This window comes from Oryzias latipes, chromosome 4 (genome assembly GCF_053564925.1).
Source record: "Oryzias latipes strain Hd-rR chromosome 4, Olatipes_Hd-rR_3.1".
Lineage (NCBI taxonomy): Eukaryota > Metazoa > Chordata > Actinopteri > Beloniformes > Adrianichthyidae > Oryzias > Oryzias latipes.
Window position 1 is genome coordinate 33,395,026 of NC_136240.1, and position 14,780 is coordinate 33,409,805.

Here is a 14,780-nt window from a genome sequence, read left to right on the forward strand (position 1 = left end):
ACCTGGCAGCTCGTTGGAAACATTTTGTGAAGATCCCGTTTCATTTACCCATGTTGTGGGAATATTGTAAACTTTCACACTTTGTCACAAAATGACCGCCAAGTCAGAGGTTCTGTGCCCGTTCCATAATAATTTTAAAACTTTCTTTAGATATCTCTGATACGTGTGCTTTGGTTTCATTGGTGGATTTAGAAATTATTATTTGAGCCCCATAAGAGATTTTGGCTCGATTCAGTTCTTGATGTTTTTTCCCGCCGTGATGTCGTCATTTTTTTTGGGTGGTGGGGTGTTCAGTGCACCCAAAATTCAATTTCACCTGGTACAAGCAAATTTTGATGAGTTTTCGAGAATCAGTCCGGGACCGCTGTGGGACAGGACAGAAAGGCGTGCTGAAGTTCCTTTTGTGAATCACGGTGGTCCAGGAGTTTCCATGAATCTCCTTTCATTTAGCTGCTATTTACTCCTACACACACATTCAGAAACATCTTGAATTGGACAAAAACTTCCCCTCCTTCATCTCCACTTGTACCGTCATTACAAATCTACAAACGAAAACACCCACATGAAGGTTTTTTAGGGGGGGCGGGAGGTTAATTTGTTGTATCTCATGCTTTCCTTTCTGTCCATCTCTTCCCTTCTGTGGCTGAAGTGGCTTAGAGGTATTTTGCTTCTTGATCATTTTATATACATACATTCGCATGTTTACACTCTTTCCGGTCCACCTAATCAAAGGTCATGCTTTAAAAGAGACAATGGTCACATGTCATCATAAATAATAATTATTTTTATTTTTTTTAAAGAGTAGCAGCTGTGTTTTTCCCTGTTCTCTGCTTATAGTTATTGAGTCAAGAATTCCATTGTTTAAAAAATTGTTCTTTTAAGCCTGTATTTTTAAATATACTAGTACAACCATGATATTTTGGGCAGGCCACTATCCTGATGCGTACAGGTTTTTGACCATTTTTCACTCGGAAGGGTAGTTCTGACAAAGGCATTACAGAGCAAACAGTTGTAATGAAACTGTGCCCAAAATGGTCAAATAATAATAAAACCTTTAATATCTCCCAGCAACCCCAGCGCACAATTTCTGGATGCCACACACATGACTTTCACTTGCAACCTTCACAGTACTTTTCAGCTGTACTGAGCCTCACTCAGTGCAAAGTATTGTTTGTGCCACTCTGCCTGCATCACTGAGCATCATATCCTGACCTGATCTTCTGATTTCCTGAAACCTGTTGCGTCTTTGACAACGTTTGCCTGCCGCCTGCCTCGAAGCTCGCCTGGATCCTGACTACTCCTGTTTCTTCTCTGATGCCTCCATGCTCACATTGACCCCCGCCTGCCTGCCGCTGATTTAGCTTTGTGGACGTGTAGCTGAGCTACTAAACTTGCTGCAATTGGAACCAGCCGTCTGCCTGTTTTGTGACATTTAGTAGGTATATATAGATATAGATAGATAGATATATTGAAACTGATCAGTGTGTGGTAAGTAACATCTTCAGTAGGCCTACACAATAAATTGTAAATTTATCGTTATCGCAATATCAAGCTGGGCAATATGCAAACCACAAAAGACGGCGACAAATTCGATAAATGGTAACCTTAAATGTGCAAAACAATCTTATGGCAACTTGAAGTATTCAATGAATCAAATAAATCCATTTATGCATTTGAACCAATCATTTGGACCCCTTCACATTGTTGACCAATCGGATTGAGCCCTTTTATGTTAGATGCTCGCCTCCCGTGTAGATGAGGGCCATTTGGAGTATAATTTAAGTTAAGTTGACTATTATTTAAATTAAACCTTTGCAGTGAAATGGAAATTATGCTTTTGGTTGTTTTGCTCTCTGTTCATGTATCTCCAGTTATATCATCATCGCAATATTGATCATTAATATTGCAAATTGCGAGTTTTACTCGTATCATGCAGCCCCAATCCTCAGGTAGCAGCATGTTTTAGGAAAGCATAGAGCAACTGCAGCTGTTGAGGTCCTATCATGCTTGTTGTCCACATACACTCAGAATTCCGTTGATTGATTCGTTGTGTTCAGCCAATCAGATACTGCAAAGGCAGTAGCAGAAGGATTTGTGGCCCCTGCATCCTCAATGTCAGGCGTCGCTTGACATCTCCTTACCTGAAACTGTTTGTTAGGACTGCTCTGTGCTTCAGAAGCACCACACCATTTACTGTCTGGACACAAACGAACCCACACATTCAAAGTCTTTAACGTCCCAGCCGCACATCGGGATGAAACACAATATCGGAAACAAACACTTCAAATGCGACTGTTGTGGTTGGAAAGCTTATGTTGCCACAAAAAAAAACAAAAAAAAAAAACAGATTTTAAGGAGGAAAGTCCTCTGTTATTGACAAATTGAACCCTAATGCAGTTTTTCCAACTCAAGTTCAAAGGTTTAAATTTAGGAAGTGTTCTTTTCAGCCTGAGAACAACAGCTTGTTTGCATGCATGTGTGGCTTTTTTCGGCTCTTCGGGCTCAGATCAAAGTCCTGGCATTGCTCCTCTGTTTCGCTTGCGTGCACAGTAAACCGTTAAAGTTGTGCGTGCATGTTTATGACCCCGGACACGACCAATGCAGCATTCCCAAGAGCAAAATTAAAAATACACGAATCACAGAAAAGCCTGTGGTTGTTTACCCACTTGGTAGAAGAACTGCTGGGTTGTCACACAAACAGAAGATGTGTCACACTCTGGTTCTAGATCTGTGTGTTAAAATGGCAGCAGAGCAAAGGAAGTCAGCGTGTGCAATAGAGACCTGACCTCACACATGGCCAACACACAGGACACCATTCTGCTCCTGGCTGGGAGAAATTAATGAAATAGCTGCCTGACACAAAAAAGAGGTGAGTTAAATCTATCAGTAGGCAGTCACTCAGTGTGCCTACTTTGGCTCAAACATCTTGTGAGGGAGAAGAGATGAAAGAAAAAGAAGAATGTTGAAGAAGCAAAAGAGCAAAAAGATATTTGGTGCCTTCATCTTCACAGAGAGTGACTTTACTTGGACCATTTTTAGCCCACTTCCAGGGACTCAAAAATTTGACTCAGTCAAAACCAGAGTCTCTTCAAAGATATTCATCTCTTGAAAAACAAAAGTCTTTTGTTTTTGCCGTTTGTTCAATCTGGCAAAAAAAAGAAAAAGAAAAAAAAAGGATCAGAAGGTTTCTTCAAACTTGAAGGTTAGTCTTCACTAAGCTTAAATATTAGCCATGTGTGTGTCGTTACCATCCAATTGTTGTTAAAAGATAAATAAATCTACCTGCTTCATCCATCCATCCATCCATCCATCCATCGAGCATGTTTGTGGACTGTGGGAAGCTAAAGAGTCCAGAGAAAAATGCATGGGGGAGAAGATGCCACTACGTCACATTGCAGCCCTACCTGCTAAGTAAAAGTTTAAAAGGTAAGAAAAGTTGTAAATTAACCTACTGCCCAGAAAGAGAATCTTTAGAAAAAGGATTAAAGGTGACGTAGATATTTATAGTTTTTACCATTTTTGTTGGCACCTCTGTTTTTGAAGACATGTAATGTTCCTGCACCTGAGAACATTCATCTGTATGAGTTTAGCAGATATAATCAGCCAAAGAAACCTCCACTTAAAGACCCATTCCAATGAAAATGGTGTTTTTAAAAAAAGGAACGTGTGTTATTTTATGGGTTTTATGATTTGATGGAGGACAGATATGCAGAAAATTAAGTTTTTTTTTTAAATTCAAATTGTTGTAAATCAGGAGCGGATGATAATAACAATAGCTTTTGAAAAAGGTCGTATTTATGAAGTAGAAAAATACTGGATGGGTCACAAGCTCCCAAATAGATCTTGGAACGTCTTTATTTTCATTGTATATTCCCCACCATTTTTGTTGCAGTGGTAATGTGATTTTAGGGGTGTGAGTGGCTGTAAACTAGCTGGAAAGAGTGTGTTGCCACTAGGGGTTGCCCAGTGGCAAATTTCTAATGAATGGACTCCTGCCGTTCTGCAGAAACTATGTCCTAGACAAGCGCACAGGTATTTTCATTTTAGCAAAAACTGCATAGATTTAGAGATCACTGGGAAAACTTTTTCAAAAGATGACCGGAGTGGATCTTTAAGAGTGGATCTTTAATTCTCCGTTTAATCCTGTCAGATTTTTTGAGTCCCTACAACAAAACTAATCGAGCTATCACTGGATCAACCCATATCAAAGGTCATACACTAGACATTATTTTAACATGTGGGATCCCAGTCCCCAATGTGTCATGTATGGATTTTATCATGTCTGACCATAAGTGCATTTTATTTTCTCCAGAACTAAATGGTAATCCTCCTGAGTCTAAGGCTAATTTCATTTACTCACGTGTCTTCAACTCATCTACTGCAGCAAATTTTGGAAATATTTTCTCGGCCCCTTTGGTTTTAAATTCTGATGCAAACAGTATTTTATCAAATTTTAACTCAGCAACTGCACGCAACCTGGACCAAATTGCCCCTTTCAGGTTGAGAAAAGTCCAAAATAAAAATCTGCCTTGGATGACTGACAGTATTCGCAACTCGAAAAGAATTTGTCGCAGAGCTGAGCGCAAGTGGAAAGCTTCTAAATCATTTGTGGACTTAGAAACCCTGAAAAACCACATGAATAATTTTAACCGTCAAATGAAAAAGGCAAGATCAGACTACTTCTCACAATTAATTAATACCAATAGAAATAATCCCAGGGTACTTTTTAAGGTCATTAATCAGCTAAGTGAAGCCCCACATACTAGCAATTTACCGACTTCCCCAGTAATCTGTGAGCAATTTGCAAATCATTTTATTAACAAAATTTCTAACATTAGGTCTCAGATATCCATTACCAAATCTCTGTCACCTCCTTTTCTGCCAACTCCACCTGCAAGACCCACAGTGAATGTTTGAAGACTTTCAGGCAATCTCCCCCAACACTCTTTCTGAGATTGTTTATAAAATGAAACCATGCCATTGCTCTCTGGACATTATGCCAGTTAGATTTTTTAAAGAAATATATGGATCTGTTAGCTCCCACATACTGTTCTTAATGAACACATCTCTTTCAACTGGCACAGTCCCAGATGATTTTAAGGCTGCTATGATTCAGCCACTATTGAAAAAACCCTCCCTGGACCCAAGTTGCTTTGAGCATTACAGACCAATTTCAAAACTACCTTTTTTGGCTAAGATCCTGGAAAAGCTAGTAGCTGAGCAGGTAATTTCCTTTTTAAATAAAAAATAAATTATTTGAGACCCTTCAATCTGGGTTTAAGGCCAACCACAGCACAGAGACTGCCTTGCTGAGAGTAATGAATGACCTTTTAATGGCTGCAGACTCAGGAAAAATATCGATTTTAGTTCTTTTAGATCTCAGTGCAGCATTTGATACAGTGGACCACTCCATTTTATTACAACGTTTAAAATCTTGGGTTGGGTTTTCTGGCACAGTTTTTAACTGGTTTTATTCTTATTTATCGGACAGGTTTTTTAATGTTTTCATCGGCAATTCTTGCTCATCCAAGGTGAAAATGACATGTGGCGTTCCCCAGGGTTCGGTACTGGGACCTCTGCTATTTTCAATTTACATGTTACCACTGGGGGAGATAATACGCCAACATAACCTTAATTTTCATTATTTATGCCGATGATACGCAACTGTACTTATCTTTTAAACCTGGTGACCTTGGTCTTTTAAATAATCTCAATAGCTGCATTGCTGATATTAAAACCTGGATGGCCCAAAATTTTCTGCAGTTGAACATGGACAAAACTGATGTGATTATTTTTGGTTCAGTTGAGGCCCGACATGGTGTGGCTTCGAAATTGGAGTCTCTATCGAACAATGTTTCTTCAAGCTGCAGAAATCTGGGGGTGATTTTTGATACTGATCTTAATCTGGAGACACATGTTAAATCAGTGGTCAAATCTTATTTCTGGCAACTACATAGGTTATACAGGATAACCCCCCTCCTATCAAAAAAATGTCTTGAGATGGTGATTCATGCTTTCATTTTTTCCCGTTTGGACTATTGTAACGCACTCTACACATGCCTTTCACAGCAGAGTGTGTATCAACTCCAGTTAGTCCAAAATGCTGCCGCCAGACTCATAACTGGAACCAGAATGAGAGACCACATCACTCCAGTTTTAGCGTCTTTGCACTGGCTCCCAGTCCGTTTTAGAATAGATTTTAAGATTTTATTGATTGCTTTTAAAGCACTCTGTGGTCTGGCCCCTAAATATATAGCCGATCTCACTCCTTACGTACCTGGTCGCAATCTTAGATCTTTGGCAAAAGGCCTTTTAACAATCCCACAATCTAGATTGAAGACCAGGGGAGATAGGGCCTTTGCTGTAAGAGCCCCAACACTCTGGAACAGTCTCCCTGAAGAGATCAGGCTCGCTGGGTCCCTACCAGTATTTAAATCTCTTTTAAAAACTTACCTCTTCAGGTGTGCTTTTAATGATTTTATTGGTTCTTAAATCTAAACATTGTATTTTATTGATTTTATTGATTTTATCGATTTCATTGTTTTCTTGATTTTATTGATTTTACTGATTTATCTATTTTATTGATTCTAACCACTATCACCATCTCATATGTGTGCTGGTTTTATTTCTCCATACTGGAAACTGTTTTTAACACTGATTTTGTCTCATATTAACTGTACTGCACTTTGTAATCTGGATTTCGAAAAGTGCTACATAAATAAAGTTTATTATTATTATTATTATTAATCCCAGAGCTGCTTTTGAACATAGCTGCCAAGAACATGCCGGGCTGCAGACCTCTGTCTTTGACAGTTAAGGGGGAAATTGAATAAAAATAATAACAAAAAAAACAAATCTGCAGAGGGTGAGGAAGGTTTGACAGAGTTGTAATATTGTCCTCATGTTGTCAGTAACACACAGCAGCTCAGTTGTGTGTGTGAATTCCAGCATGTGCACGTACATGCATGTGTGTGAGCTCCGATAGGGGCATTCCTCCCTGGACACGTGTGCCTCAGCAGAGGTGATGTCAGGCTGCTCACATCATTGCTGGGCTGGGCGTGTACTGGCTGATCAAAGACAATCAGGGAAAAAGGATTAGCATTAGCAGTGTTTGGTTCAAGAACATAGGAAATATGAGAAAATGATTTAATATCATCCCCCCCCCCACACACACACACACACACACACACATACTTTGTGGGAAAAGGGAAACTAAATAGGAATACAACAAATACAGTGAAAGGAGTATATTAATATCATAGAACTTATGTATTCCCGTTCCCTGTCTTATGAGTACAAATACAGTTTAAAATTCACGTATATACACATAGAACTACTTTTATAGGTAAATATGCACGACATCCGACACAAACTCACTCTCAGTTTCAATCCTAGTCCCTAACAAACCCCAATGCATCGTCACGCGATTCTGCACGATTTCTATTCGTAAATATTTTACTTTTTTTTATCTTTCATCATGTTTATGAATAAGATATGTCTATAGTTGTTCTTAAACTCCTTTATGTTTAGACATGGTTTTAGATTTGAACTGGTTCTGTTCCACAGCCTTGTTCTTCATACAAGATCATTTTATGATTGTTTGTGCGTTGTGTGTAACTATGGTACGTTTTTCACGAACATATATATAATGACATGTTTTTATGTATGTTTTGGTAATACATTGTTTTTCTGCTTCTCTGCTTAGTGTGTAATGTCCGTTTTGTAGCTATCTGTGCTTGTTGCTTCACTGCTTTAAGTATCACAACTTTCCCCTAAAATTTATGTGAAAGTTGTAAGTTTAAAGTTGGTTTAACTCAGTGCTTCTCAAATATTTTTTGCCAGGCCCCCCTAGGAAAAAGAAAATGTGTCGCACCCCCCCCCCCCCCCCACACACACACACACACACACTCGTACGGTGACAATATATTTGGTTAGGATCTATAAAAATTGTGTAAGTATACCTAAAATTGTATCTTTTAACATTAACAAAAGAAAAAATCAATATAAATCCACTTTCAACAAATATCAACTTTATTTAGCCACAGAAACCCTGTTAGAGTCTAAAACAGAAAAGAAGCTTAAAGTGCCTGAAATCATTTTGACCAACTGAACCATTTGATGCTGAGAAAAATAATTCAATTAATAAATAATATTAAATCTAAATTGATCTGAAACATTAACACAGCAGCACCAATATATTTAATGTTTTTAGTCGGAAGAAATTTGCGCACCGGACAATTGCCCGTATTACCTGTGCCTAAAACCACCACCATCGCGCGCCGCCCCACTATTTGAGAAGCACTGGTTCAACTTCAGAAATTTGGTCCCTGTACGTTGGGATTAACTACATGTACAAGCAAACAAATCTGTCCCAAATTTTGGGGAGATTTCACTAAAGATGTTTGAAAGAGCTTTTGTAAAAAGTCATGGCAAGTTTTAACAGATCAAAGTGTTCCGTGTGTGGAACTACTTCTGAGTAGGTTTAGTAGCAAACTGTTGTGTTAAACTGAATCAAATTGTTTGCACCACACAGTCAGACTCTTCTTTTTGCATATCTGTCACCTTTGTCTCCTTGTGGGATGTTAGGTCACTTCCTGGGGAACCACAGTGTGCTGGACATTCTCACTCAGGAGGGTCATGAGATCATCCACATGCCTGCTGAGCCTCAAGAAGCCGCCACAGAGTGAGTAAGCAGACTGAGACGATCGTCTTTTTTTTTTCCATTTCATCACTGCACTCACTGAAAAAAGGCCCCAAAATCACCACGATGTCACAGATCCAGAAAAGAATGATAAACAGGCTCTTAGAGAAGAATAACTTGCTTTGGACATAACTGTAAAACTGAAACCAAGGCAGACACATAACTCATAGCTTCCCACTTTTTCAGATTATAGTCTCCTAGCATTCTTCTAACTCTAGATTTAAGGGGGTGGGGTTGATTGTTCTCAGATAGGATCCACGGTCTAGTGACAAATGAGGCTCAGGAGTTGGAATCCTCCCAAACATCAGCTCCACTCTGTCTTCAGCCTCAGCCTCACGTCTTTTTTCCTTGCGGCTGCCAAAGAAAGCCGCCAGCAGTCCATCTGCCTGTTTTTACCTTGACACGTGAGCACGTGCACTCCCAGATGTGCACGCAGCGGCAGTGGAAGGCAGCACGGGGCCAGCACAAAGATGGGGCTCTTTACAAACGGAACAACCTGCTAAAGATCAATCAAACAATCAATCAACTTTATTTAAAAAGAGCTTTAACACAATTAAAATTGAACAAAGCGCTGTGCATCAAAAGCATCATAATGAAATTCAAAAAGCAAAACAATGAAAAAACAACATTTCATTGTAGAAATAATTTAAAAAAAAAGAAACCTTAACATAACTCAAACAAAAAAAGAAACCTTATAAAAATCAAATGTTTCAAAAAACAAGTCATTTCCAGAGTTGAAAATAAAATGTAGAAAAATGTAACAAAATGAGAAACCAGTAAAAGTTATGAGATGTCACTGACTGGATGTGGCCACACCCCCACTGCAAATGTTAGGCGATCAATCAACCTTTACCGCGTTCAGGAAAACATCCATTTGCTTTTCCCTCTTCTTCAAAACTGAAGTGATATCCCATAATATCTATCATTTCCTGGATTCTCATTGTCTTTCCATTTTGATTTCTTAAACTTTTTTTTTTGTTTCTAGAATTGCGTTTAGACTTCCCAAATGTAATGTTTTTTTCTTTTTTTTATTGTTATGCGTTTTTATTGTCATGTAATCCTTAATATGCTTTGGCAACAAGTGATTTGTTGATGTGATTTGGACTTCAGGGCCACCATACATTAGTGCCCATACATAGCCCAAATTCACAACAACAGTCATCTCACAGGGCTTCGTACCAGTATAATTGTAAGGTAAACATACAATCAAAAATGATCATAAATGCATAGAATTCAATGGGATGATACTCTAAAACTTTAACTAAAGAGACTAAACTAAACTGGCAGCCCTGCCCTTACACCCTCCTTCGCGTTAATCGCGGCACCTTCCTGTGTCCACAGTCGTGAGCTCCAGCCGGCGCAACACATTGATGACAAGTTTACAAGTTAACGGGCTCACTGTGGTCAAAAACACTAGATGGAGCTCCACATTTGTGACCGATAGAACTGCTTCATTTAAGCATATGCCACAAGTAGTGGAAAACACCACAAAATGACAGCAAGAAACGTGTTATAAAGGTTAAAAAGAAAGCTGAAGTCATCGAGTAAAAATGGCTTAAGACAGCATAACTGTGTAAATGATTGACAGACGGAGACTTGTCAATCACCAGCGCAGACCTTAAGCCTTCGTCAGCCTGACCAAGCCAATTGGAAGTGGACGAATGAGCTGGAGGCCGAAACAAATCGAAGCGAAAGAGCAAAGCTTCATATTTTTATTCAGCACTGTTGCTGAGAGCTCTCTGTTTTTGACACACTCTCTGCAGAAATCCAAAAATGGCGAGAAATATCAGAGCTATCCAGCCATGGAGCTTACAACGTTCCAGTTCAGACGAGGAAAACAAAGACGTTCATTAGTCTGCAGGTGGATGTTAAGAATGGAGCAGAGCGGGGAGCTTGTGGCCCCGCCTAGTGTATTTTCTACATCACATCTTTTTCAACTTTTTTTTTTCATCTGCTCCTGATTCGCAACGATTTGAACAAAGAAATAATCTGAAATATAAATTTTAATTTGATTTTCCTAAAATATGTATCAGATAAAGAACATGAGAAAAATGCCGGGGAAACGTGTTAAATAACACAATTTTCATCGACGTGGGTCGTTAAATGAGCTGCTCTGAAAAAAATCTTGCATCACATTTACTCACAAGGATCTAGAGTTTATGTAAGTGTTAATGCCAAAACAATAAATTTTGACCAGTTTTTAGTCCTTAATTCTTGTCTTGTTCTCACAAAAAGCGGCCTGTTTGTTACATGGTGTGGCCCGGCGCGCCGCACCAAGAAATAAACAGTCTGTGTCGTGCCATACCAACGCTGCAGTCAAGATTCGGCGATAGAGCGATAGATATATATATATATATATATGCTGATCTTTCCGATGGGTTGAATAAAGCATCAGTTCAGAGAGAAAGTTCACCTCTTACCGCTTGTTTTTGTCCAAATGATGAAGCAAAAGGTCGTTTTAGAGAAGCCGGCACAGTGATACAGAACATTTAAGAAAAGTGACCGGAACTTCCTTTTTCCCCGTGCGGTTATCCTGTGGTATATCACTTTTTTAATGCACACTCAGCAGCCAATCAGAATCGAGTATTCACCCCGACCCTGGTATAACCCACTCATAATGGTCACTTGGAAAAGGAAAAAAACACAGCTGCTGCTGCTGTGGGGGTCTTGGTGTGGGGATGACTGTACACTCTCCCTCCTTCTTTTTACATTCCACCATCCATTTTAGAAGAACATAAACACTTTAACGAGCACAGGTGTTAGCTCACCTTTGCACAAATATTTTGCGTGATAGAATAAAATATTTTACACTAGTTGGTTTGAATGCATAGGTATGCGTGTCTGAACGATATTTGTATTGTGTACATGTTGACAGGTGAACGTTTTTGGAGCCAACAGGTATGTTTGTGGCATCTGAGTGTGTGTGTGGACAGGCCCCGCCCTTATAGACCTGTATTACATCTGAACCTCACTGTAATGAGTATAACCATCCAGAAACGTGTTGCTTTATGCTGCTTCATGGTTTTACCCCCCCCCCCTCTATAATCACCCTCCTACCCCCCCCCAACATCTCTATCTCTTCTTTCTTCCTTCCCTTTTTTCATCAGATTCAACTCAAAAAGTTTTCAGATATGATTAAAATGAATAAAGTTTGGCGTCGATTACAAAAGGGGTTTATTCAGACATATCTCTGGTTTGTCTGAAGATTCATAACCCCTGTTTTTAAAGTAAAATATGACAACACAAGAGGCCCTCAGCTCTCATCTGTCTGCCCAGCTGTTGGACAGGACAAGTTAAGAAAAAAAAAAGGAAAAGGAACAAACATTCAGTCCGTTTTTAGTACTTCATTCTTGTTCTATCCGTTTTTTTAAATTAAAAGCTGACTATTTGATATGTGCTGCGGCACTTTGTGTTCAAAACGGCTGAACCAACACCGACCTCAACTGCAGCGGCAAAGGAAAGCGGTATTTATGCCGATCGTCACGATGGGTTAAATAAAGCGTCAGTTCAGAGAGAAAATTCACCTCTTACTTTTTCATCTAAACCCAGCAGCCAATCAGAATTGAGTATTCACCCAGATCTTGGTATAATCTTTAGTAGTTAACTCTTATTATGTAATCTTTTTATCATGAAAAAAACAAAAAAAAAAACACACTGCCACATTTGAGGCAAAGTAACAGAAAAAATGAGAAGCATAAGAGATAGAAAAGTGAATCTTTTGAAAAGGTTAAAATAGCAGAAAGAGGTTCTGGGTGGTCGTCTTCGGTCAGACGTTTACCTTAGGAGACAATCTCTTTTAGCAGTGAGAGTTGTTACATCCACTAACATTGCCTGCTGGGTAATCGAGCCTCTCAGAGACGCGTTAATAGGTCGGGACTCTCCCTGTGGTTTTATGTCCTTGATTGAAGTAACGGCTTGGAAGCAGAAAGTAACCAAGTGGTCAGAAACCACAAAAAAAATAACATTCGCCAGCAGCAGGTTCAAAATCTTAGGTGAAAAAAAACATTTGCCATTTCCTGTCTGCTGCGTAAATGATTTATGTCACTGAAACCTCTGATTATACTTAGATTTATACACTGAACATTTAGAATTAACTAACCCCATGCATGCCCTCCTTTTCCCGTGCTCCTCTGTTGCAACAGTAAACCAGATGTGGAGCCACCTGCAGCTGGCTCCGCCACCATCACAGGGACCCCCGCCAGTTCCCCCACCCTGGACCCGGAGCTGGGAGACCCAGGCGACGGGCCCGGCTTTGGAGAGGAGGAGCTCCCCCACATCCTGCTCCCCGACAGCCTGAGCCAGCTGGAGGAGTTTGGGCGACACAAGCGGCCTCGCAAGATTAACCGTAACCACGGGAGACCCCGCCTTTTCAGCGACCTCTGGGTTCGCATTGGGGACAGGTGAGGAGCATTTATCATAATCAGTTTACAGAAACCAGATCAGGGTTGTTCCTAAAGATTCTGCAGCCAAAAAAAGTCTGCACACGATAAAAAAAAACTTTTCAGATCACAAAATAATTCCGTTTTTGATCTTATTCATCATTTAAAGTCCCACTCCGGTAACAGTGGTTTTTAAATTATATTTATTCCATTTTTAGTTTGAAAGATTTCAAACTTTAGTTAGAAACTAAGTTTTCTAGGACATACTTTCTGTAGAGCGGCAGGAGTTCACTGGAAATGTGCCTTTTGAGTAGAGGACTGTTGGTGCAGAGGAACTCCACCACCCTTCCCGTCACCCATCGGTATACAGAGGTTACTGAGGTTGAAGCTGCTCAAAGCAGCACTGTTGCTGAGAGCTCTCCGTTTACACTTTCTCCCACTAGCTTACAGCCCCTTCACATCCCCAAGCTGACATTTTTGGTGCAACAGAAACGGCATATCGGAGCTTTTTGATCCACATACCAGCTCAGACGAGGAAAATCAGGATGTTTCTACGTCACAAATGCAATCAAACTGCATTTTTGTCGTCTGCTCCTGATTCACAACCATTTGAATGAAAAAATACTCAGAAATGACATTTTAGCTTCATTTTCTTTATAAATGTCCTCCATCATCAGGAAAATGGTGCAAGAGCATGTTAAGAACATCAAAAACACCATTTTCATCAGAGTGGGTCTTTAAAATGAAGTAACCAAAAAAATTAAAGGAAAATGTTGTTTCACGCAGTTTTCTGCCTCTCTACAGCACGACGCCTCATCCTAATGTACGGATAATAAATGGTTACGTAACAGTGGAGCCTTCTCTGACCCTTCAAAAGCAGCACAGACAGATGACGATCTTCGCCACAGAACGGCAAACTGCCTCCTCTACCTCCACCTCTCCTCACACAAACTCGGCACAGCCGGTTTGCGGCTCATTCGCTCCGTTTTGCATTTTCCTCTGGTTTTTCTCTCACATGCTGCTCGACTCCTGACCAGCAGCCTGATCTCACAAAAAGCACATTACTGCATCCATACTGGAGCGGTGGAATATACCTGATGAGGGGAAGCATGGTCGGTCATCAGCAGAACAGGACGTCTCCTGCCGTCAGTCTCCGCCCGCCGCAGAGGGACGCTCGTCTCATTTTGTGGAAATACTGTATATCTCAGCAGATTCCAAAATGTTTGTGATCAGAAAATTCAGATAGACTGCAGCCGGACATGAAAGATTTAAATGAATACGTTAGGGAAATAATGAAGAATTCTCTTTACTTAAGAAAGCTGTAATAGTGAGTTAAAAACTTGTGTTTGTTGATGAGAAAAGAACTTAACAAGTAAAACTAAAACAGTCAGTCATGTGCTGCACTTAGCTGCCACTTTGTAAATTGTGCATTTTGTTTATAATAATATTGTATATTTATTTTTCTGAATAAAAAAAAAGATATATTTTCTGGCTATTTGAAGATATTTGAAAGAAAAATAAATACAACTATTGAAATGCATCATGAGTTTTTGTTGAGTTAATAATACACTCAAAAAAAGGCAGAGTTTACCTTTTTCCCTTAAAGAACTACATTATGGCTCAAAGGTGTTAAAATAAAATCTACAGCAGCAAAATATGTAACAAGCAGGCGGCTGGACAATTTCATCTTCTAATTGGTT

At 39.7% G+C, this 14,780-nt stretch overlaps 1 protein-coding gene across 2 annotated transcripts in view; it reads left to right on the forward strand.

Moving 5' to 3' along the window:
* trabd2b (TraB domain containing 2B) overlaps positions 1-14,620 on the forward strand; it is an 85,689-nt gene extending 71,069 nt beyond the window's left edge. For both annotated transcript variants that reach the window (XM_004068419.5, XM_078946323.1), the window contains exons 5-7: positions 8,587-8,683; positions 12,844-13,101; positions 13,885-14,620. In XM_004068419.5, the coding sequence (XP_004068467.1) occupies positions 8,587-8,683; positions 12,844-13,101; positions 13,885-14,113 (584 nt within the window). In that variant the 3' untranslated portion in view covers positions 14,114-14,620. The remainder of the gene's footprint in view (positions 1-8,586; positions 8,684-12,843; positions 13,102-13,884) is intronic.
* Positions 14,621-14,780: the final 160 nt, after the last annotated feature.